The following is a 26,333-nucleotide window of genomic DNA, read 5'->3' as shown; positions in this document are numbered from 1 at the left end:
CTTTTTCTTTGTTTTGGAGTGATGTCCATAGAACATTATTTTCATAGTCTCCTAAATACCAATGTACAAAAATTGAAACAAACAAAAAACCCAAGTTTACTCATAGCAAAGCCCATGTAACATGCGCTCAAAAACAAAATACACAAATGCAAGACTCTTGGAATCACACTCACAAAAAACAAACACACACAAAGCTGAGTAAAAGTTCTAGTCGCTGAGGGCCACAAAAGCGTGTTTTTAATCTAGGTGAATCAAATCAACAGAATCAATTAATAATCATCGATTTTGTCAGCCCTCTAGGATGGACCAGAACAAAGCAAATTTTCAAAAAAGCTCATCGTACATCAGTGAACTCCTTCACACAAAGGGTGCGTCCCAAAACGACTCCTTATTCCCCATGAAGTGCCCTTTATATTGATATTACCAAAAAGTGAAGCAGGCATAGGGAATAGAGAGCGAGTGCACCATTTGAACACAGCGCCAAACATTAGAGCGGGAAAACAAAGTGTCACACAATAACTAAATAAAAAACACTAAGCACACAGTCAGGCACATCACATGAGAACACAGTGTGAGACACAGAACACCATATGCACATTCTTACACTGAGAAGCGTTCAGCTCCCTTCCTCCTCTCTTTGCTTTTTGTTCTTTCTTCCTCAAACTGTCCTCCATTTCACGATGCCTTTCTTCATTTGTTGACAATCCTCCCAATACTCTGTTCCCCAAACACACAATCTGTCCATCTGACCCTCATGCTCTCATGTCCTGATTTTGGTAGCGTCCTGATTCCACATACAGTTTTTTTTGTAATCCACTTATGGCAGACCTTGTTTGAAAAGTCCTTTTTTTTTCACAAATCACTGATTATTTTTCCTCGGTTTCTCATAATGTCATCCGGGCTTTTTTTTGGTTGTTATTTGGAAGCAGTAAGAGTTTGTAGTTGGGAATAAATGAAAGTGAAAAATGAAATGAAAAAATAAAGTAAGAGAAGGACACTGTGGAAAAGGAAGACTTGCAATGAGTGTTGGGGTCAAAAATTATTTCATATTTACACAGATGCATGTGTACACGTGGTGTTTGTAACTCATCCGTCTCTCTCTTTGTTTCGAATGACATCATTTTGGAAGCACTGGTATAGACGAACAAAAAGAGATTTACCTGAGTAGTGACAGGGGAGCGCAAGTCTGACAGAGGCAGAGAGGATACTGGGTAGGCCTAATGTTGCTAAATCATTTGAACTCGACCTGCTCTCCCGGTTTCAAATGCCACATTTGAATCAAACAGTAGTTTCTGTGCTGTTAACTCCACATGCAGTCTGTGTACAAGATAATTATTTACATTGTCCTCCGTGATCGCATGCAGCCTCTGCTTACCAGGGCATTTGCTAAACTAAGCTAACTAGTGGCAGGCCTCTCTCTTCCACATCATAATTTCAGGATTGAGATAAAGGGATATAAGTGGAGGTGTTCCATCCACTCTGTCCACCCTGACTATGCATTCACAGATAGACTACACACGACGAAACCACAGAATGCACTAGGATGCTAAGTGCTAGCTATCTTGTATGAGTGGAAACATGCACTGCTGTAAGTGAGCAGACTTATTAGCATTAGCATCTTTCTCTCTGCTCTGATCAGTGTTTTTGTTTAGTGATTAGTCCCTTAACTCATCACACAAGAGAGAACAGAAAATCCATAAGGTCCGAGCGTGTTAAAAATGCCTAATGAATCTTTTCTTTAAACTTATATATATAACAGGTAAACATTAAGGGCTAAAATCAGTATTCTTAGCCTCTAAAGTGACCAAAGAGTGCTGATCTACAACACCGAATGCTACGTACGTCAGTTCATCCCTCGTAAAACCAGCAGAGGGGGCTAGAGCTGAGGTAAACACAACAGCATGGGGAAACAGGACAACTAATCTCCTCATTTATAATGCTAAGATGATTAAAGAAGATTGATGATGTTATGAGATGAGAATACAGACTAAAATGGAGTTGCACAGAAGCTGATACTGGTTCAGGGGCTCAGGTGTTCGTATGGGAATGTTTTTGTGAAGGAAGAAGTGGATTTTCTGTTCTAGTCTTAGTTCACAGTTACTGCTTCTTTTTGCATATATCTGATAAGCACTGGGCTTTCAGAATAGTTCTCTGTGAAAAGATGAAAAAGAATAAATCATAAAATGACCATTTGCAATGCTTTTGATGTCTAACAGAGAAAAGAAAATCAAATCAAACATGTACATAGTTAAAGCACATTCAAAACCCCATATTCAATACAACAGTTGTAATGGTCTCTGCCACCCGATAGCATCTTAGCATGCAAAACTAAGCCCCGCCCCCCACCCACAGCAATCAAGTAAAAAATGACAGATTGGTAACAAAACAGCAATGAAAAATAAATAAATAGTTTGTACATTTGTTTCATGCAAATCATTAATATGCATGTGCATATGAATATACACATCCATATGTACACACAAACATATACATAAACCTCGTTGTTAAAATACATTTTCTTATAAAAACAGATATATAGACTTATAATTTCCTTATTGCTCGCAATAGAAATCCATGCATGTGGAAATTACAAAGTCAACCTTCAAAACTGTACATTTCATTAAAACCTGAACTGTACAACCTCATAAAGAGCATAAAAACACAAAGGCAAAGAAAAGAGAGATGAAGAGGAGAAGAAGGACATGGAAGAGACACAAGGTGAGAAATAAAACAGTGTTTTGGCTGGACCTGAATCATTCAGGGAATTTAGTCTCCCTCTTTCTCTCTTTCTAAATATACCAGGTCATTTGTCTAAATTTAAGGTAATACATAATGCACACTTGCAGTTGCTTGTTTTACAAGGCACCTTGTAACATACATTTTTAATAGACACCTTTTAAAAGAATTAAAAATCTATGTTAGATCATTTGCCTCAAACAATACTGCTGTGCAAAGACAAAACGCAGTTGTTTTCAAAATTATAGAGTTATAATCTTGTGATGGATGGGTTTGGCTCAACTATGAAAATTGTGTGGTGTAGTTACTGCATTTTGCCTTTGTACGGCTGAATTACCTGCTGGTTTAATAATAATAATTTAAAAAACACTTAAGGTCTACACTTAAATGTCTAACTGAACACTCCAGTTACACAGAGCACACGTGTGTGGTGTCACATACATCCAGCAGATGGCCCTCGCTCACTATCCTGAGACCTTCAATGTATATGAAGCATGTACATAAAGCAGTGCAGCGCACATGCAGACGAATTATGATTGGTGATTTACTCATTAAAGCACAGTGCCACACATTTGTTTGTTGCCGCCATGCAGATGCTCCATGTAATCAACAACCTCCACGATTTTCTTCACTCTAGCAGTGAACGTCTTTAACCAAGAAAGAAGAGAGGAGGGAAAGAGGAGTGTAACAGGCAAAAACACATGAAAACAAAAGAAGTCTATATTGATTAATTCAAAAGAAGGATTACAGATGAACGGTAAAACGAATAACAAATAATTCGATATGGGTATGTTGCAAGACAACAGAATCATCGAAATAAATAATGCCACTTTGCTTTCTGATAAAATTGCGTCACATATACCCCAGGTTTTCTGTTGTTTCACATGGAGAGAAAGACAAGAAGCTTTGTGAGCTGCCATTGCAGAGATATCTTCACCAGAGGTGTGTTTTGCATCTGTGCACTCAAAAGATGCAGCAGATCGACACAAATCCCCCACACAGTGAAACATATGGCTCATATATCTGCATTACAGAGAGTTCATTTTGTCATCTTTTCTTTTCTTCTCTTACTGACCGCTGTCAATCCAGCATCCATTCAATGTTCCCTCCTTTATATTGGAACGAAGGTCAGCATCCAAGAGACAGAGCAGGCAAAAAAATATATTTAAACAGAGAAAGAAAAGAAGGGGACCAAAGAGAAAACAAACTGAACTGATTCAAATACTGCATTCAAATAATAGGAATAACAGTAATCAGAAAGTGATTATAATGAGGGAGGGTATTGCCAGTGATGGCGATGATGAGGATGAAAATGTCCAGCTAATTCTTGCCCTTCGTAGGAAAGCTTTGGGCCACTCTCTGGCTCACCACAGCCCCGATATATGCGATTATGCAGTGAGGAGTGCAGTTCAGCTTGATATGTCTTCATATTTATGAGGAAGTACCATAGGAAAGGATATATTTTAAAGGAAGTTCCTTCATGCACTAGTATACAAATTGGAAAGGGTCCCGAAGAAGTGCAGAAGGTTATAGGCCCTTAATAGGATGGCTCCTTCTTATTTTATTTTTTTGCCATGTGTCCAGACCACTGCTCTTTTGGTTTCGTGGTACTTGGGGTTGAATATGTAGAGAGTCAAAATACAAAAACCAACACATTAATTGTAGATCTCCATGCAACAGCACGATATCCTGTCCTCCCAAAATGTCAACTCAAAGCCGCCCACGCAACTCCAAACCCCGATCCGAATCGCAATGTCCAAATGCTTAGTACAAAAATAGCCTCTTTTTTTTTGTGTGTGTAATGATCAGTTCTCGGTCTCTCTGTTAAAGTTAATAGTTGCACATAGTAAAGTTTGACAGGTTCATCTTCAGCTCCTCAGTGTCAGAGGTCATCATAATAGTTGATATTGCACAAGAATGGTTTAAGCATTTTTCTTTGTCCTAAATAAAGAGCATAATAATAATGGTGTGAATTATATTTCCAAATATTGAGTGACAACAAATGTTGCTGTAGGAAATACTCTGTATATGAATAATTGAGGCCCATGTGTCCTAGTGTTATAATCATAATACTTATCATGTTCTATGGCCTGAATCACCAAAAACTCCTTCATCACAGTCAAATCATCCATTAATTCTCGACCGCAGGGCTTATTTGTAAGTTCAAATCAGTCCAGCATACAGCGCTGTTCATTTTCAAATCTTCATAGCAGTTAAAGGGATTTGGGAGTTTAGATATATTCTACTTGCCTAACGAACATCTTTTCTTGCATGCACTTGAACTACTTGCATGTTGTCTGTGACCTATGACCTTTTTCATTCCAAGCTTTGATATGAAGTGGATTTTTCAAGGCCTATAATGGTGTATCAAAGCTGATCTCAGCGTCTAGTACTCAATGAATAAGCCTGCTGGATCACAGTCTCGTTTTTTTTATACAACCAGCAATCAGGCAGGAACGTGTGGGAAAGCCAACTACTGTCATTCAACTACAGGGAAAGATTTCCTACGGGGTACTCGTCGCTGCCTATGGACCAGTGAGGAGTTTTATCCTAATAATATTCAGTGCTTCTTCTTTTTTAATATATCTTCGATAATAAGGCATAATCCGCTGACGTTACAGCATATAATTGTTTTTAGTTGCCTGTCTGAAATATTGCCTGAAGTATATGTGATGAATATGTGTCGTTTTAGTACTTAAAGCTCTAAATCCCTAAATAAATTCATCCCATTCCCTTTGAGGCACGACATATTAAAAAGAGTGGTGTGTACCCCCAACCCTGTCCAGTCAATGGAGGAGCGGAGGTGTGAGTACTTAGCATCGTTATCATGATTATTAATACTATTGCGGAATGAGGTGCGCGAGTGTCTTTTTTTCTGTTTATTTCGTTGCCTTTTCCTAAGATGTGCTACAGAATGGAGGGTATGGGGGATCGGCAGCGCCGAAGAGGGCCAGGGGACTCGTAGGGTTCGTAGGGTGGGTTGTTGATGGGGGTGATGGGGGTAAGGCGCAGGGGGGCCCCTGTCATTCCCGAAATATTATTCAGGCTGCGGGACTTCTCGTAGCCAGCAGCTACAAAAGCCGAAAATCCAGAGGGGATGGATGGTTAATGAATAGATTACATACACCAGAGAAGGATGGATGGATGGAATCATTATGGAAGCAAAAAATAGTTGGATTCATTCAATTTTTTCAAAGTTCAAAAATCAGGGGAAAGGAAGAGAAGGAGAAAAACAAAATTAAAGGCAAGGGATGACAAAATGAGATGGATGTAAATGACACAGAAGCAGACAGACAGAAAGACAGACAGGGACAGACAGAGACAGAGACAAGGACAAAACAGGAAAATGAGAGTTATGAAATGTCATCAAGTTTTCTTTTCAAAATCTTTTTTTGTTGTTGTTGTTGTTATGGCACAGCAGTAATAAAAAAACTCCCTTTAGTCGCAGCCACATACAATTTTCAGGGAGAAATAAGAGCAGATGTGTAAAAGAGCAGGTGGATGAAGCACCTGATGGCTGACTCAGACCAATAGGGAGGTACCGAGTGTAGCATCCAGGTGTTTGACCCAGTCTCAGACAGAATACTCTGCGTTCTGATACTAGCACTGGAGTCCAACAGAGAAGTAGCAGAGGAGCTCCGTCTAGTCAAAGCAGCCTCACTCAGCACTGTGGGCCAGGTGAAGCTTGTGCGTTCCAGACTAAACGTCTTTCCATTATTAGCAGCAAATTCATCTTCCTTCTACACATAAGTGTATTTCTGTAGATTAATCGTGACTTAAAACAGCTTCACGTGACCCGAAAGTGCCTGAAAGCTTTCCTTCCACATCCATTTCTGGCTTTGGTAAACTTCTCATTTTTTTTTCAGTCTGGCCAAACTTTCTTAAAGGGTTTGGCTTTCCTTCTTTTCCTAAGTCCAGTGTAGTTGTAATTTGGTTACATATTCCCTTTTCAGGTCTCAGTGTTCTTTGTAGGTTATAATAATTTATCCAATCAGATTTCAAACGACACTAAAAATGCTATGTGCTAATGATAGTAACAGTGCAAACATGGCAGCAAAAATAATGTCATTTTTATGACAATCTTGCGGGTCAAAACCGAGTACTAGCTAGTGGACGATGCATCAGGATGTGTCGTTCTTAACCAGGACTGTGTTGTTCCACTACTGGGATGAAGGCAGTTGAATCAACTTTTTTAAACGCCAGGTTTGTCATTCCAAACCTGCGTGAATGTCATTCTTCTGTGGAACACACAAAAAAAGATATTTTAAAAAATATCTTGAAATTCAATAGAGACCAGTGTTTTTTGGACCCCATTGACTTTGATTGTATAAGGCAAAAATCAAATTTCAATACTAAATCTTCTTTTACAGTATGTTTGACAGAATTTGATTAGTTTTGATTAGTAATTCTATGTTTTGAATTATTTCAGTAATATTTGTATTTTTATTATTATAAGGCACTATTATTCAGGTCTGGAATGGCATGAGGATATAATAATATAATTTCTCATTTTGGGGCAAACTAAAAAGTTTTTCTTTTGAAACTCTGTTTGATTGTCTAAGAGTGAGAACTGGACTCACATCTTGCTGTTTTTTTATATATATTTTTTTTTTTTGAAAAAGCCAACACAAATTGATATGGAAGGAAGAGCCGGCACATTACATAGTAGACAACCCCCTCCTGACACAGGAGAACTTCCCACACGGACACAAACACAGTGAGTTAGAAGTCTTAACAGAACAAAACAAGAGACAAAAGCTCACAAGGAAGGAAAAACACGGGGTGTTAAGAAGGTCCTACTGTCGTATAGTCGGCAATCCTATCTCCAGTCCCTTGTGTGAGGTAGTTCTGTTAGGAAGTGTGTGTGTGTGTGTGTGTGTGTGTGTGTGTGTGTGTGTGTGTGTCTGACTCAGAGGGCTGCTGGGACACTCTGGGTGCTGCACAGCCACTTGTCATTCAAAATCTACACCAAATCATTGCCTATAGGAGCTGTAAAGGAAGGCAATGGCAGACAGATCTGGGTCATCATGTTCCTCACACCAGGCCACTGGTGCAAGCCAGAAAGTGACTGTCTGCCACAGAGGATTTGAGGGAATATACATATTTAACTATTTGTTGTTTTACACAACAGTCAAAAGTGTTCATTTACAAAGAGAAAAATAAACAATGTGTGTGTGAATGTGATGCAAACACAGATAAGAAGACGCATGTCCTTCCTATTGCTGGACTTGTCTTTACCTCTCTATTAGCATTTGCTTTCTCTGAATGGGATTATGCTCAATATGGCTAGGCAGTATGTATATATGTATATAATATGTACGCCTTGCAATGTTTCTCCCTCTCTTACTCTGAACAATTGCAATGTAAATGTGACGATTAAAAAACCCATTAGTTGTCCGTTCTTAACATAGCTGCTTTAGGACAATGCCAATATGAAAATAATTGAGTTTGGACACAACTACGCTTCTGGATTCCAGTTCAAAGATATCTAGAACAACATATCTAGATACCTATAATGCAAACAAAACAAAACAAAAGAAAGCAACAAAAAAAAAAAAAAACAGATAAGAGGAAGAGGGCAGGGTAACAAAACAAAGATATTAACATCAACTGCTATTAAAACAAAACAATATTTAAGATATATTTATGAATTGAGCTTTTATGGTCATGGAAGTGCAAAAGTCTAATAAAATACCTATGTTTTGTATTTACAAACAGTACAATGATTCCAGCATAATCATTGACCTGTTGATTCATCTCATTATCACCATCACACGCACAGAAACACAACTCCAGCCTTATGCATGCAACACAGAAGGGCTTTGGTGAGAGGTTATGTATGAAGAATTACAACAGTGTTGTGGACTGGTGTAATTCAAACTTAAGCTCGACAGACTCTGTGCTCCTGCAGTTCTTTATCATCTTTGATAGAGATGTGGCGTAATAATTCAATGTGACTGTTACTGTAAGTGCACTATACAAGGCTTTGCCAAAACTGTCAAAGAGTGAAAATCAAGTTTCTCCACAGGCATGAAACTCAGAGTCTTAACATGATAGCGTCACTGCTTAGCATAGTTTATTGTGGCTAACAATCATGCTAATAAGCCCATAGAGATGATACTACTGCATCCGTATAGGCAAGCCCTTGATCTGACATGGATGAAAGTCCCTCTCTGCTGTGTGCACGTACCTCATGTCAAACTTTAGTGACACTACGAGGACTGTACGAGTGGCCTGGGGGTGGGATGGAAGGTGAGTGTTAGTATGTAGTACAAATATTAACCGCAGGATTGCTTAGATATTGTACAGCAATACAAATATACTGTGTTGAAAATGTTGGCCAAAGTTTGGTCTGTTGCAGTAACTAAATGTTAAAGAAAGTGCATCTTTTTATATGACATTACAATGATCAACTGAGGAAAGTTCGAGCTTTCACAGGGTTTTTACTAGTCGGAAATTCATATTTAAAGGAACACGGCACTATTATTGAAAACTCACTATTTTTGAGTTAAACCGTTTTCGAATCCATTCAGCCGATCTCCGGATCTGGCGGTAGCACTTTTAGCATAGCTTAGCATAGATAATTGAATCTGATTAGGCGCTGCGTAATATCATTGCGCCGCTGCACCCATGGTACGGCACAAAGTTCCTTGATTATTACGCAGGAATGAGAGTATAGTTCCTAGCCATATCGACCTAGAAAATTGCAACTTTTACTTTTCTGTCAGTCTTAGTACATGATGTAACTACAGAAGAGTCACTTTTTAAATAGGAAAAATATTGAAACTCTTTAGTTATTTTTTTTGAGTGAGATGCTAACGGTCTAATCAGATTCAATGATCTATGCTAAGCTATGCTAAAAGTTCTACCGTCAGACCCGGAGATCGGCTGAATAGATTCGAAAACGGTAAAACTCAACTGTTTGACTCTAGGGGAGTTGGAAAATGAGACAATTTTCAAAAATAGTGGCGTGTTCCTTTAAGGTTATGACGTGAATGCACCATTTTAGCCTATAATGCAGCTAAGCTTCAACAGTGTGTTCGAGTTCATACACAGTATATTATATTTCATCTGTGTAATTCTATCCAGGTTAATATTTGCAATATCCACCAGTGGATATTTTTGTTCTTCCTTTAAACACGAACACTGATATTCACATACATACATACACATTATATGACATCTGCATGTATGATTTAGACACCCAATAACATGTAGACAACATGACACAACAGTACACAGCACAACACAACACAAAATGACAGTACACAATCATTACACAGCAAAGACAAACACCGATCATTACAAAAGAATATTTAAAAGAGAGCAAGAATATGTGATGCAAGTAATGACTGCAGTGAGAAGAGAGGGAATAGTTTACATTCAGTACCTGCATATGCAGTACAAGGATGGACAGAACTATAAAATCATAACATTTAACATGGTCAGTGATAAACAATTAACATAGAGCACAGTTCCCAGTAACAGTGTTTGACATCACTGTAGACTGCAGAACGGTATGTGAAATGATATCAATAATAAATAATACCATATTTGGTAACTTTTTGTAATAACTGCACACTATTAAGCATTAGTTAAGCATTAGTAAATAGTTAACTCATCATTTATAAAGCATTAATATACATTAATATGCAGTTTATAAATACAGCTATAAATGCTTTATTCTTGAAGCAAATCTATAATGTGTTTAATAATTGTATTTTTCTACTTTATTAATGATCAATTTATCATTTCTAAATTAAGTATTACATTATTTACAAACCAGTTATTTAGAAGTTGCCAGTGGTTCATAAGATCATTTAGAAAGTGTAAATAAAGGATTAATAAACGATTTAAATGTACGTTTATACATCTTATTATTTAGACATATAGAAATAGTTACTCATTGTGTTAATAAATGCTTTATTAACATGTATTTCCACTGTAATTCATGATTAATTCAGGTAGTTATAAAACATTTAGTAGTTGTCAGTTAATTATTTTTGTGAGCTCATCTAAAGTGAGGACTATTTATGACTCGTAACGCTTTCAAAAAGGAGATTTAAAGGCCCAGTTATCTTCTGCACTGCTGTTCTCTAATGTTTTAAAGTTAGTACTGAGGTAGTTTTGACTGTGAAATATTTTATTATATTACTATTGTTTTATACAAATTGTATTTGTTGTATTTGGGCACTCCTAGATTTTGATTCAGCAATGTTTACACTTTACAGAAATGTAAATAATATCAGATTGCTGAGGCTTAGTTTCATTTTACTTAACATTTACTTTACATTTATTGAAGAGGTTTATTTTTAATTTTATATCAAGTTACCAGTTGTACAGTTTCATCTTTTGCATTTTGAAATAAATATTTCTGTTCTGTATCACTCTGTGTTGTTTTTGTTTCCTTTTTCTTTTTAGAAGAGAATGGAGCCTTTAAATCTCCTCAATGAAAGCTTTTATGAGGCATACATAGTCCTCACTTTATATGAGCTCTCAAAAATAGTTAACTGACAACTACTAAATGTTTTAAAACTACCTGAATTAATCATGAATTACATTAGGAATACATGTTAATAAAGCATTTATTAACACACTGAGTAACTATTACTATATGCTTAAATAATAAGATGTATAAATGTACATTTAAATAGTTTATTAATCCATTACTTTCTAAATGATCTTATGAACCACTGACAATTGATCATTAATAAAGTATGAAAATACAATTATTAAACACATTATAGATATGCTTATAAATCAAGAATTAAGCTTTATTTATAAATTGCTTATTAATGCTATTAATGCTTTATAAATGATGAATTAACTATTTACTAATGCTTAACTAATGCTTCATAGCGCGCAGTTATTGTAAAGTGTTACGCTAACGGCAGAATCTAAGACAGCAGAGAACACAGCGAAACAGCAAACGCTAAAATAATATTCACAGCACATCCAGATCAAGTATGATATTTTCAAACATGCAGTACACCGTCAGTGATGGATGAGTCACGTACATCAATAAACAAAACATCTGATTTGAACAGTTGGATTTGAAAAAACAAACAAACACTGTTTCTCAAAAATGTACTGCATCCTTTGCCTAACCTTTGATAACAACTTAATAAACATAAACCAGTCCCAATTTACCATAAAATGGAATTTGGAAAAATATTTATCTACTTTGCATGCTTTTAAAAATCTTTACTTGAACCAACCGTGTTCAGGCATCAGTAAAATGCAGTGGATCTGCATCTTGATGAATCATTTGCTATGACTCAAATAATTAATAATTTTTAATACAATTAATAAGAAATGCTGCAGAGACAACGGTTGAATCCAGCAGTCTGGCCTAGCAAAAACGATATAACGATTATACGAATGAATATAAAAATAACAATATAAACTTCACTATAAAATTGGCACTCTAGTCACTAAACGAACACTTGCCGTATTTAAAGCGACAAGTAGACATTAAGTTTTCATTTCGCCTTACAAGTATGAACAATTTTTAATAGCCTTTATGAGGAACAAAACACAAATCTTTAGCAGTAAATAAAACACTCTTGTGTCAGGCCCCTCCCCCTTGCTCTGTGTCCCTCAAGGGGCAGTGACCTGAACAGAATGAGAGCACTGACCTCTCTGGAAGCATTATCGGCCAGGCCAGCAACCTCTCAGCCATATTTTGTCGCTCAATTTTTACTGCACTGCAGTCAAATTCTCACACCGATGCAACCTGGAACTCTGACAGTTGGCTTTAACGCCTGTGGGAACTGCTGATTGACTAGAAAATAGCATGAAAAAGCAGTTGCAATCAGCAATTATGTCAGTTTGGTTGTTGGGAATCATTCTGGACTGCCATTCTGTGGACATATTAACTAATTTATAATATGATTTGATTCATTTCTGCAGACTGTAGCAAATATATGAATATAAACTGATTACTGGCATATACCTGTATATAAAGACGGACTGAGAGAGAAAGCAGTTAAGGTTTTGCAGCAACTTTAAAAATGAATGAAAAGGACATGGATCACTTTTGAAACACATAGTGATACATGATATGGTGAAATGAATTGGGCTCATCTCATCAAGAGCCCAAGAGAGAGAACCCTCAGGTTCTCCGGTTACGGCAAAGATTCAGAAGTGAGGTTAAATGAGAGTACAGGGGAAAATCAATCAGTCTGCAGAGGGAGAGGAATGGGAGGGAGAGGGAGAGGGGGGCGGGGGGGGGGGGGGGGGGGGGGGGGGGTGACTGCAGCCCTGCAGTGCAGCACTATTTCTACGCTTTAAGACAATGGCCAGAGAGGAAGATGACCACAATGCCCTTAGTCAATGTGCCAGCATCCAGACTGCAGCGCTCACACATTTAGCCTCACCACCAGAGTCTGTCAATGGCAGGGCCCAAGGGTATGTGTCAAAGCTCTCAGTGTACTTAAAATATAAAACCACATCGAAAGAGCACTTTAGACTGAATAAATGATTGATAAAAAAGGGGGGGGGGGGGGGGGAGGTAGAAGAAACAAGTGCATCTTGGGAGTAAGTGGGAGTCTGAACGTTAAGGTTGTAACCAATTTGCCAGGTTTTAGAAGGCCAAATTTCATTTCTTAGCTTGAACCATCTTTAACCCCTTCATTTTATATTTCACCATGTTTCGCTTAGTCCCAGAATGCTCTCTTCCACTGTTTCCTTGGCAACAGTGGGCAGGAAGGAGTGAGAGGGGAGAAGGTAGAAACAGAAAGAGGCAGAAGTTCGAGTGGGGAGATAACAGAAGAACACATGATGTGGTGATTCAGGAGGAGAGCGAGGGAGTGGAATATAAAGGGATAGTTCACCCACAAATTAAAGTTCTTTCATCATTTACTCACACACTTTTTTTTTCTATAAAAGAAGATATTTTAGCAGAATGTCTATGCTGCTCTTTTGTCTGACATCAGAATCATTGGGAAATAGAGCACGAAGGCTGGAATACACTACACAACTTTTGCCCAGATTTTTGCCTTGATTTGCGGGTCTACACGGAAAGTCAGAGTCAGTCTATAGATTTTGGGCCATCAGAGTTTATTCACAGACTCAGACTCATCAAACATGCTTAATATTTTGAGCTGATTTTAGAACATATAGTTTTCATCTGTCGTGCATCTCCAAGCAATGAGTATGTGTTTCTGCAAGAGTTTGTTGTGTTCATAACGATTTGTAATGCGCGATCCTCAGTCCTTTAGTGTATGATGCCCAGTTTTTTTCTGTAACCATTTACAAAGTTGGTAAGAATGATTCCTACCCCCAGTTTCACAGATAAGGCTTAAGATAATCCCAGACTAAAATGCATGTTTGAGCTGTTTTAACTGAAAGCAACTTGCAGTGACATTTCTGAAAATATATCAGTGCCATTGTTTTGTCTCAAGATGCACACCAGTAATGTTTTTTTTCTCAGGCATGTTCATAAAAGCTACTTACAGTTTTTAAAATGTGTGTAGTGTATTCCAGCCTTTAGTCATATAGATTATGTTTATGTCCTTTATGAAACTTGACAGCCCATTTACAAATTGTATGAAAGACAGCAGCTTATATTCTTATATTACATTCTGATAAACATCTCCTTTTGTGTCCCATCAAAGAATGTCAGTGCGCATGACTGACTTTCTTGGGTGAGACACAAAAGGAGATGAAATTTAAATAACGGACTGAAATAAAGACGAGTAAATGAATCGCCATATTGGGGTGAACTATTTTAAAACATCTATACCAACCGAACACACTGAAAAGCAATAGCACAAATATAAACTAAAATAACAAAACCCTCAGAAACCCTCACTTTCATACAACATTTAAACATATACAACTCCAAACAACCCTATACACACACACACACACACACACACAGGTCAATATTATGGAATCTATAAAGAAAAAGTGAGAAAACATCCAAAAGGGAAACTTTTGACCTTTCCTGACCTGTGCTCTTCTGCATTAGTCAACAGAACTGAAAGCGTAATTGAAGAGGCACGGTTTAATAACAGTAAAACACACTCTGTGGGCACAACTCAAGCCAGAAAGAGTGAGAAAGGAGAAAGCAAGAAACACTCTCACATTAAAAACAAAAGCCCACTATATGTGGCACTATCCCCCAGTTTAGAGTCTTAACATATATGTAAACCTTTCAGTTTCCCTTCATAACAATAGCATCACAGAACTTATAGTGTCCGGTTAAAATGGCAACAGCCCAGGTATGTCATTACAGCCCTACAATAACTTACCTGTGTCTGTGGGCATCAGTAATATGTGTTTGCTGAGCTTTTAGTGTCTGTGTTGTGTTTTTTCATCTTACCTCACCATAAAATTCCCTTTAAATGTCCGTGCGTCTTTTTCAAGTCTATCAGACAGGTTTTGTGTATATGTGCGGCAGAATTGTGTCCCTGATCAGTTAGACTACAGGACTGTAGCACACATCCTAACAGTGTCAGTGTTTCAGCACAGCCCTAGACAGCATTTTCAATATTAAAATACTATTCATGGCTAGAATATTAGAGAATATATTCCATATAATGAAAGGTTTTCATCTGCTGGCTGTGATGAAACACTGGTCAGTGGACCCCAGAGTGGAGGGCAGTTCCAGGAGAGAGAAGAAACCAGCTTTATTCAAAAAATAAAACAGAAAATGCAAATAAAACACAACCCTTCCCAGTGACCGTTCACCAAAACCCCTAAGGCATAAAAAGGCGTTCCTCTTTGGACTTCTTTCAGGTAGTATATATAGTGTGGGATGGCAATTATACAGCCCTAAAAAGGCAAAACAGAATAACTACACCCACACTGGCTTCACTGATTTTATACGAGTTTCCATGTTTTTTTTCTGAATCTGAACATAGTTGAGCCAAACCTGTTTGTTAAAGGTGAAATCAAAGTTGAACAAATGCGATTTTGGACATGCGATGTGTAGTTACTGCGTTTTGCCTTTGAATGACAGTATAGTGAGCACTGAATCTCTCTACAAAGACCTGAGGGGCACTATACTAAAGTGAAAGGTCACCGCTAGGGAGGAGAAGGAGGAGGAAGAAGTCACAGCAACACCAAATGGATTACAGTGCACACACACGACAACACACGAACAAGGGAAGACATGTGAAACAGTGTAGCAACAAGAGCTGACATACAAACGCATGACACGACACAACCTGAGGAAGGAGATAACACAACAACAGCTCGTCAGACAAGCGCACCTCAAAAACACACACACACACACACACACACACACACATCAGAGAATACAACATCCCCAAACACACACAAATTAAGCAGAAATCACACATATAACCACCTGTCAAAACACATTTAACATTTCAATTTCTTCCAATCTGTGGGTGTGTGAACTTGAGTGTGTGTTGAACTATACTAGTCTGGGGGTTAAAAGTGCAGCGTTAACTTGTGTCTGGTGCTCAGTTCAGTCAAGAGAAAAGAGTGTGAACAATGTATAAACAGGATGAAGGAAAATAAATCGAGGCAAAAACAATTAGAATGACAAAAGTTTACTGTTGAGAGTAAAATGAGAGTGAGTGAGAAAGACAGAGATGAGGGAGATAGTGCTGTAATGGCATCACTCATATATTGTAACGCTTAGCCTTTGAGATATATGCATGCTAGATATACAGTGGAGATTTAAAAGCTAGTCCAAGCAAACAGACAGAGGATATATTGACTCTAGTTTGTCTAGTCAGGTCAGAAATTAACCAAGGCCCAGGACAAAGTTACAGAAATGCTCCTGATATATAGAAGAAAAAAGTCCCATAGTGATTTTTTCTATTTTCTAAAATGTAATATGATTAATTATATTGAATTCTATGTATATCTCGGGATTAGTAAGAAAATACAAGTGGCAATTATTAAAACATTTATTCTAGCATTTATTGGGTTAAGACATCTTTGGACTACTCATTTCTTCATTAATTTTATATTTGATAAAAATTATAAAAAGGAACTTGATGCTGTTTTTATGGGGTTAGAAATAATGGGCTATATATATATATATATATATATATATATATATATATATATATATATATATATATATATATATATATATATATATATATATAGCCCATTAATACAAAAGTGAATTTCTGACGCTGCTGTGATTGATGCTACTGTGTGAATTTAGTACATGCAAATATTAAATACTCGATTTAGATCAGTGTAATATTGTACAAAATTGTCAAACACATAGACAGAACACATTAAAGGCAATATCCTCCCTGACTCAAATGCACATTGTTCTTGTTAAACTCAGTTTAGTAGTGTGTACTTTAGTGCTGAGTGTGACTAGTGATGTTTGTGTTTCATATCTATAGTTGCTAAATGTGTTATAATGTGCTTAATATAGTACAAATACTAGTAAATGTGTCCTTCTGAAATATAAATGTAATTCCCAGTGAAATAGCAGTGTGCTGCATGGAGTAAATATCGACCATTTTTGTACTCGACTAATCTCTAAGCTGCATCACAGGTGGCTTTTTTAAGTGTTACCTCTTATTCATTATGGTTTGATCCAGGAAGAGGCAGAATTGGCATTGAGGTCCTGCTGTAGCAGTGGCCCTTCCGTCTTGAACCATTCCTCTCCTGGGTTGGCGTCTGCAGCTTCTAGTGTTTTTTTTGGGGGGGGGGGTTTAGGATTTGGTTGTGTAGACGGGTGTATTTAGGATACGTGGAGGTTAATGGAAAGGTGCAGAAGTAGGAAGGTATAGTATAGAAAGGAAGGCAGTAGATATTAATCATGCCGTTGAAAAAAAGTAAAAGACATGAACAGACATAAGAGGATGTTTTTCGCAGAGAGCATGAGGTTCAGAAGATTGGGAGAAAAGAGGGCAAGAAGAAAGGATGGAAGAAGGGGATAAGACATGGACAGAGTCAAGCCAGGGAGGGAGGCCAGGAAGAGAAAGAGAATGAAGGAATAAATCGATGAATGAGAGCAAGAAAGAGCAAATGCAAGCCTGATAGATGATAGATAGATAGATAGATAGATAGATAGATAGATAGATAGATAGATAGATAGATAGATAGATAGATAGATAGATAGATAGATAGATAGATAGATAGATAGATAGATAGATAGATAGATAGATAGATAGATAGATAGCATTTTTGAAGAGCTTGTTGACCATACGCAGTTAATTTGCTTGATGAATCTGTTAATTTAAATTGTGTAATTTGAAAGGATTACTTTCACTGAAAAGTCCTGATTTTATCAAAGATTAAACACTATTATCAAAGATACGAATTGAATTATTCCTGCGTGTGTGGTAGCAGCTTTGCTAATGATGAGCGCTCTTCAGAATGATTGATGTGGTGAATTATGAGGAAAAAATGCAAGAGATGGTGGGGAGCTATGCTGTTAGCATGGATGCAGGAGAGTATGTTTTAATGCGTATACCTCTGATGCACTTGGTGAAGTGCATCTCAGTGCATGTATATTTGAGTATAGACGTGTATAATTAAAATATCTGTAAGTATGTATATAAATACATATATCGCTGCAGTTTGTGTAATATGTGTGTTTGCCCTAATACGCAATAATAAGCATTTGAACAGTTAACTTACCTTTCTTTGTAATGTACCCTGAAAATATGAGTATAATAACATGTTTGTTTGTGGGTGCTGCATACCTTTCCTGACATTGCTGTCTGTGGTGCGGAACTCTCCGGTACTGAGAAGGAAGCAGGCCCTATCGTGGGGGTAACGTTCACGCCCCGTGCCTGTCCCCAACCCACCAGTGGCCGGACTCCTGTCATCTGGCCCCAGCACCTGATCTATGGTGGGACAGTCCTCATTAGCCAGAGCTGCGTTTGCAGCGTCCCCATTCTGCTTTGAGTCTGAAAGAAAGAAAGAAAGAAAGAAAGAAAGAAAGAAAGAAAGAAAGAAAGAAAGAAAGAAAGAAAGAAAGAAAGAAAGAAAGAAAGAAAGAAAGAAAGAAAGAAAATGACTATTAGCGGGTGATATTAGAGAGAGTCATAGTAACATAAAAAGACAGGGAGGAGGGAAGAAAAAAGTCAGGGATGAAAAGGGATGAATAAAAAGGAGCAAAAATAGAGATGTGCTACAAAAAGAGCATCAGCATCACTTGATTAAAATGGTGCAGGGATTCAGAACATCACGCACACACACACACACACACACACACACACACACACACACACACACACACACACACACACACACACACACACACACACACACACACACACACACACACACACAACATGAATGAGTGTGTCTGAAAGACTGAGATGTGCACACACTCAAACAAGGAAGCTGCAGGGGCACTTGTTCTTATAGCTTCCGACACAGCTGTCAAATCTAATCTGACGTGAGTTACTGCTCAACAATTTACAGAAATAAGCCAGGGGGCAAAGCCTGCTAAAGACATGGAAAGAGATAGAAAGAAAAGGAGAATGGGAAGGCGAGGGAGAACATGGCATAGAGACCGGTTATGTAATTTGACCTCATTGGAAGGAATTACAAATATTTATCTTTGAAGACTGCAGTCCATATGACTGTGAAATCTGGGAAGATGATGAACATTCACACTGGAGTGGCGACAAAAAGGTGATGAATGGATGTCACAAAAGTCTATAGCAAAGGTCATGACATAAGGTTTGCTACACCCGATATAACTCACTTCCCTGACAGCCATTAAATTACAGTCATTAAACGGATCGTAAATATACTTATAATACGATAAAATGTAAATAAAATACATTTATTCACCATAATGTCTTTAACCCTCATTTTTCTTTTCCCAGAAAATGCTAGTTAATGTTATCGCATTGGACTAAAACTTACTGACTTTACTCACCCAGGGTATAACTAGTTCCCCAAATTTTTTTACTTTTCTTTTACACCTTGTCAATGAACAAAAAATGAACAAAAAAATGTCTTGTAATTTTCTCATTACTCTTTTTCTGATTACTATTACCAACAAATATTGGATTCAATCTTTTTGTCAACCGGTTTTGTATTTCTTTTTGGATCTGATTGAACGGATGCCACTTTTATCTGAACTTTTGCACCTAAATGTTTTCCAAAACAGAATTATTTGTGTGTAATTTTGACGATATTGAATAAAATAAAAATATTCTCTGCTTTAATGTTTTGTACAAAATGGCACAAAGTCACACTTGTGGTGTTCCTGGTTAAAAATGATTGGCCTACAAAAAAAATGCTTATAAATCGTTGTTACCACCACATTTTGGATTCAATCTTTTTGTCAACTTGTTTTCTTTCAATTAGAACAAGTTTTGTATTTCTTTATTTTAAATTGACTGATTGTAGGCCTCATTGATCTGAGCTTATATTGGTTGAAAATGACCATCCATTGAAATTGAATGGGGGAGATCGAAAATAAGAGAAACATTTAGTGTTCAGGAGCATATTCATCATATTCATGTTCACATATTTATATGTGTGCTTGCAATGATAAAGGCCCCGGACTTGTGCATGCTTGGACACATGCACATTCACACTACCGTGCAAAGACACACACACACACACACACACACACACACACACACACACACACACACACACACACACACACACACACACACACACACACACACACACTCACTCACACACACACTCACGTTCATGTACACAAACAAACTATTTGGAGTATTACAGGCTTTCTTTTATCCTCAGATTAATGAGGCCTAAAACCAATCAGATCCATAAAGAAATACATTAAAATTGAAAGAAAACAAGTTGACAAAAAGATTGAATCTAATATTTAGTAATAATATAGAATAATTATATATATATTTTTAAAGGCAAAAGGTGTTACAGGGTTTTCAACACAGTGTAAGGGCTAAATATCCACATCAATTTAGTTTATCTGGAACACAAATGGAGAAATCTAGTACAATGTTCAAGCTGCTCTTTTCCATACAATGGAAGTAAATGGCAACCGTGGCTGGCTTTTGAGTGCATAATGAGTCAATTTCTGCCTGTTCCTCATATAAACCTATTGTATTGCTTAGACAAATTTTATTATATTTTATATAATAATTTGTGAAGCTTGACAGCCCTTGGTCCCTATTCACCTTCACTGTATAGAAGCGAGCAGCTCGACATTCTTCACAACATCTCCTTTAGCTTTCCACTGAAGAAAGACAGTCATTAATGTTAGGATCAACATAAGGGTGAAAAATGATGAGATTTTTAATTTTGGGTGAACCTTTTAAAAATCTCAATTATAGAAATCAAGCTACAGAATCAGAGCATCTCTCACACATCCCAAAAAACACACTCATACATGGGGACGGGGGACAAACAAATGACAAAATATTTAAAGTTTATACTTTTAGTTTTACACTACTTAATTAACAGTACACATGATGGATATGAGGCCAGTATAGTAGGTGTCAAGGGCATGTGGGATTTGGCGCTACAGTAGGGCACATGTGCCAAAGCGTTTCTTCACAGCAAGTGTCTCAGGATGTTTATGCTTCCTTTTATTTTCCCCGGGAACTTCCAGCTGTGAGAACTCCAAGAAAGAGCAAAACATAGAAGAGAAGCTGAGAACTACAGCTCTCATTCACTTAAGAGGCTGCTTGTTCTAAAAATGTTATGCTTTTTATGAAAAATGATCCAAGTTATCCTATTTATAAGGATGCTGTGCCAAGTCTATTACACATCTGGCATGATCTGTTTCTTTGGTTTTGAAATCAGATGAAATCGACAGAGGTACTAAGCAGAGGGCTGTTGATTTGAAACCTTTTGCTTGCATTATAGATCAATATAGCATACGCTAATCTGAGGGGCCGTGACTCATTTGCCTCATGTTAATCTTAGCATGGGGTGTGTATATCTGTGTCCTGCACAGTAAGGACAGACGGAGCTCTCTCGGCTGCATGATCTCACTGGCTCAACCTGACTGACACCTTCACATGCAAAAAAAAAAACGCCCAAACTCAAAGCGGAAAAATATTTTCTCAAACAGTATTTTGATCTTGCTTTACACTAAAACATCCTTACAACAAGTACAACTTCTTGAGTAGCAAAATTGTTTGAGAATTGTAATCATAATCATAAATAATAATAATTACCATTAATTGATATTATAAATAGTAAAATATTCATAGTGCATGGTATGCTTTACATTTTTTTTATGTTTTGGTTAAGGGAACATTCCATTTTATAATTTTGCAAACATTATCAGAGCATTACTTTGTTTTGAATGGTCTCTGAACATTCTGAAACAAGTAGAAACATTTAAAAAATGTTTCAGAAAAAAAGTTCCATGAATGATATATAAATAACACTATTGTGCTAACATTTTAAGAACATTATTAAGGTCCAGATAACTTGTTTTAATTTTACAGGAAGAACGTTTGTTTTTTAATAGAAATCTTTGGATAAAATTAATGTAGATTTGTTGAATTTAATGTTTTAATTGAAAGTATTCTGTGTATATATATTTAGATTTTTTTTTACAGGAAAACAAGACAAATATAATAATAAGGGAAAATTTGTTTGTGCAGAGAGTGTGTAAATAAACTGCACACACAAATAGAACAGTAAACTCCATGTCAATCATCTACCAAAAGCTGTTTGCTAGTTTCAGGATCATATTCCCTTCCCTTCTGATTGGCTGCGATGTTTTCTAGTAGTCTAAGAAACTGATTGGAACGCATGAAACATAATCCTGCTATAAATTTAATAACATCCCTGTCCTCTGTCAAACTCAGCCGTGACAGCCCCGTTTTGCATATTACTACTCTCAAATATTTTTTGAGATCCCCAGTTTAGGCGATGAAAGTTCATTATAAAGTTCTATAAGTGATTGGCACAGGCAGAACTTTCATGATGGAGCTAGCTGACATTACACCCAAAAATACACTCACTATAAGTAGTGTTTGTCAATAGCATTATTTTGTTGTTAATATAGCAACTATTTGGCTTATTGTTGGAAATGTAAGCTATTAGTACAGAGAGACCTCACACACACAGACATGTAAACACATGGGTACACTCACACGCACACACACCTGCTCTGTTAATCTCTATGATTTCCTCCTGTGCAAGAGGACAGTCTCCTGCCATGCTTCCAGAGCCCACCATACCGCCCAGCACATTACCCATGATCCTGTGCGGTGAGGCAGTGGCCATGGCCAGGGCATCTGGCTTACAGTAGTTGGGCGATCCAGGCTGCGGAGCCCGTGGGATGTGCTTGTTCTTTTTCTTGGGCAGCTTCTGCTTGGCCATGGCCAGAGAGTAGTACATGCCGAAGTTGTTCACAATGACGGGCACAGGCATGGCGATGGTCAGCACGCCCGCCAGAGCGCACAGGGCACCCACTAACATACCAGACCATGTTTCTGGATACATGTCACCATAGCCCAGTGTTGTCATGGTGACTACAGCCCACCAGAAGCCAATGGGGATGTTTTTGAAGGTGGTGTGGGCGCTTGCCGTGGGGTCAGCCGGGTCAGCGCCAATGCGCTCAGCGTAGTAGATCATAGTGGCGAAGATTAGCACTCCAAGAGCAAGGAAGATGATAAGGAGCAAGAATTCATTGGTGCTGGCGCGGAGCGTGTGACCCAGCACTCTCAGCCCCACGAAATGGCGAGTGAGCTTGAAGATTCGCAGGATTCGGACGAATCGCACCACGCGCAAAAAGCCCAGCACGTCTTTCGCCGCTTTAGAGGAGAGGCCGCTCAGAGCCACCTCCAGGTAAAAGGGCAGGATGGCTACAAAGTCAATGATGTTCAGCGAGCTCTTGAAGAACTCGGCCTTGTCCGGGCAGAAGATGACGCGGGCGAACACCTCGATGGTGAACCAGATGACGCATACGCCCTCCACGTAGGTCAGCCAGTTGTCAGTCACTACCTCATACACAATCTCCTCCCGCGTGACGTTCCCCACTGTCACGTTCTCTGTCTTATTGTAGATGGTGTTGAAGGCCTCGTGTGTCTCCAAGCAAAATGTTGAGATGGAGATGAGGATGAACAGGAGCGAGCCGAACGCCACATACTGAAAACAGAGAGAGGAAGACACAGAGAGAGACAGGAAGACACAAAGAGAGATGAGAAGATGAGCACAATTATATTATACAGAGAAATCAGTGAGATCACTATTGGATCACTATTTAAATTAAGAAATGTCAGTGTCATTCCTATGGCAGAACTGCAAAAATAATGACAGCTCTAGATCAGGGGTCTTCAACAGGGGCTCTGCCAATTATTGTTTTATACCAAACTAAAGTTGTGTCCCAAATGACGTACTATGCACTGTATGTACTCTACAATTTCACATTAGTGAAATTTAACAGACTATAGACCCGATATAGTTCGGCTTTGAGTGACCAAAATAACCTTGACTTTGGTTACATGTCGTTTTTGCCACAATAACTTGCGAGATGTATGATATTCCATCATGTAAGCAAAATCAACAGTGATTACAAGGTGTTTGGTTTCATTTCTTGGACATGCTCATGTTCCAGATGACTAGTCTATTCTTGGGCTATGGTTAGACGTCTATTAAATTTTCACTGACAGTCCAAATTTTGCCTTGTTTTAGGCTAGACGTCAGGGCTGTGTTAGGACGGCTATTAGACAAGTTTTAAACACAAAATTGCTTGCTGGGTGGCGATGTATTAAGCATGTTTGTCAATGTGGCGAATCCGCAAACTCTACATGACTAACTTGCGAAATCTGCGGTGGGAAATCTTTCGCCCTCACGCGAATGAGAGGAGTCCTATTAAATTGACAAGAATTTCGCCTGCATAACAATGTGGCCGCAGCTTAAAATATGAATTTTAGAAGATTATTTTCTCGTCCAGCATCAGTCTGAAAGCCGCTATGTGTAAAACAAGCAGTTTCAGTTAAAAAAAGGGCATCATTCATTTTACTTGTTGGTATTTTCAGTGAACACACTATTACTGTATACTACAAAATGATTACAAGTACGCAAATTGGGACGCACCTTAAATTTTGCAAAAAGCTAAACCTTTAAACTTAAGAAGCTGGGTTCCACTAAACGTTTCATTGTTCCTCACACATTAAATATATAATGTAAAATTTAAATGTAATAATAATAGTTTTTTAATGGCTTTGCAACTCAAGTATCAAAAAGTTTGTGAATGCATTAACGTGAAACAACACGCATTATTATAGGCCAGGCTTAAAATGCAACACTCAATTTTAAACAATATTTAACAGAGGTCCCTGCTTAGTCTTTCTATAAAACAAAGGGTCCTTGGACTGGAAAAAGGTTGAAGATCCCTTTTCTATGTAGATTTTCTAAATCAAAATAGCATGCTGGGTTTCTCTTTCTGTGCTTAAACCATAAGGCATCAGGTACACAAGAACATTGAAAACAGGCACTTGAAAACAGACATGACAGAATAAGCACTTTAACATCCAGGGGCTGCTGTGATGCAGTTTGGACCACTGCAGAGGTCCTTCTCAATAAGAAAGAGACGTACCACAGATAGAGGGCGCCAAATACTACAACAAAACAGCAAAAGTGCTCTGCGAATAGTGGGGATGGTGTGAATGCAGCAGTCTCATTGACACGCTGCGCTGAGGAAACACCACAGAGGAAGAAGACGGGGGTAAAGCAGACTCTGTGAAATGAGTGTGAAGACGAGGAGAATAGATGATGAAGGCAGTGAAAGAGAGAAGAGATGGGCATGTGTGTATACAAAGAACTATAATGGAAAGGAGGAAGGGAAAGAAAAAAATAAATGTATATTAAGAAAAAAAAACCCATAAGGAAATGGAAGAGGGAGAAAAGAGGTAGCGAGCGGCCAGTGAATTATAGTGGTCACCATTCTGAAAACAGAGATGTCATGTTGTCTCTCCTGTAGATAGATGTGCATTGATTGGCTAGTGCACGTCTCTTGTTAAAGCCCACGGCCTCTTCTCCTATCACCTGCAATCAATATAATCTGTTTATCTCAGTCCACCTCAGTGCCAGCATTCATACTATGATTTTTTTTTTATGTAGCCCATCATTAAAGCCATTTATTTGGAAGTGTAGGTGTGTGTGTGTGAAAGGCTGCTGCTGCCATTCCCCTCTGCAGTGCTCACATTATTCTCCCCACTCCCCGCTCCTCATTTCTCCCCCTCCTCTCTGTCCATCCACACTTGCCCCTCCTCCCTTTACTGGGGTAAACCATTTCTTTTGCAGAGGAATATCTCTCCACCTCCTTTTCTGCCTCCAGTCTTCTGGCTCCTCTGCACTGACAGTCCTCCTACCGTGTTTTCAATTTTTCTGTCTCTGTGGCTTTCCTGCAAGTTGCCCAGATGTCCTACACATTTCACAATGGCATGGCAGAAATTTAGAGCCACCTATCATTTTCCAAAAAAATATTTTCAGAATCAGTGTTTTAGCTTGTTTTAACAGTAAAATATATAAACTGAATTTATATAGCCTACCTGAGAAGAAAATGTGCGCAAGATTTGTTTTCAGAGAATATATTGTGAATACGTTTATTCATCAATGCCAAATTGTTTAAAAAAAAATGGATATCACTAAATTGTGATAAAAATAGAAAAAGAAAAAAAACTGGCCAATGGGGTAAGAACAAAAAATGTAATATGTAT

The 26,333-nt window shown here is 37.9% G+C and overlaps 1 protein-coding gene across 3 annotated transcripts in view; it reads right to left on the bottom strand.

The window, feature by feature from the left end:
- Window positions 1-4,528: 4,528 nt before the first annotated feature.
- The window catches only part of kcnc3a (potassium voltage-gated channel, Shaw-related subfamily, member 3a), a gene marked incomplete at its 5' end in the record, with an annotated part of 54,259 nt that continues 32,454 nt past the window's right edge, over window positions 4,529-26,333 (bottom strand). Inside the window, 3 exons of one of the 3 annotated variants that reach the window (XM_079830867.1) lie at window positions 4,529-5,807; window positions 18,393-18,599; window positions 22,773-23,757. In XM_079830867.1, coding sequence (XP_079686993.1) covers window positions 5,644-5,807; window positions 18,393-18,599; window positions 22,773-23,757 — 1,356 coding nt within the window. In that variant the 3' untranslated portion in view covers window positions 4,529-5,643. Of the gene's footprint in view, window positions 5,808-17,256; window positions 17,371-18,392; window positions 18,600-22,772; window positions 23,758-26,333 lie in introns of those variants that run through there. The other 2 variants (XM_079830866.1, XM_079830868.1) reach the window with 2 other exon arrangements.

This window comes from Gobio gobio (assembly GCF_949357685.1).
Source record: "Gobio gobio genome assembly, chromosome: 1".
NCBI classification, from domain to species: Eukaryota; Metazoa; Chordata; class Actinopteri; order Cypriniformes; family Gobionidae; genus Gobio; species Gobio gobio.
Note: the sequence above shows the minus strand (reverse complement) of the source record. Positions and strands in the feature narration are given on the sequence as shown.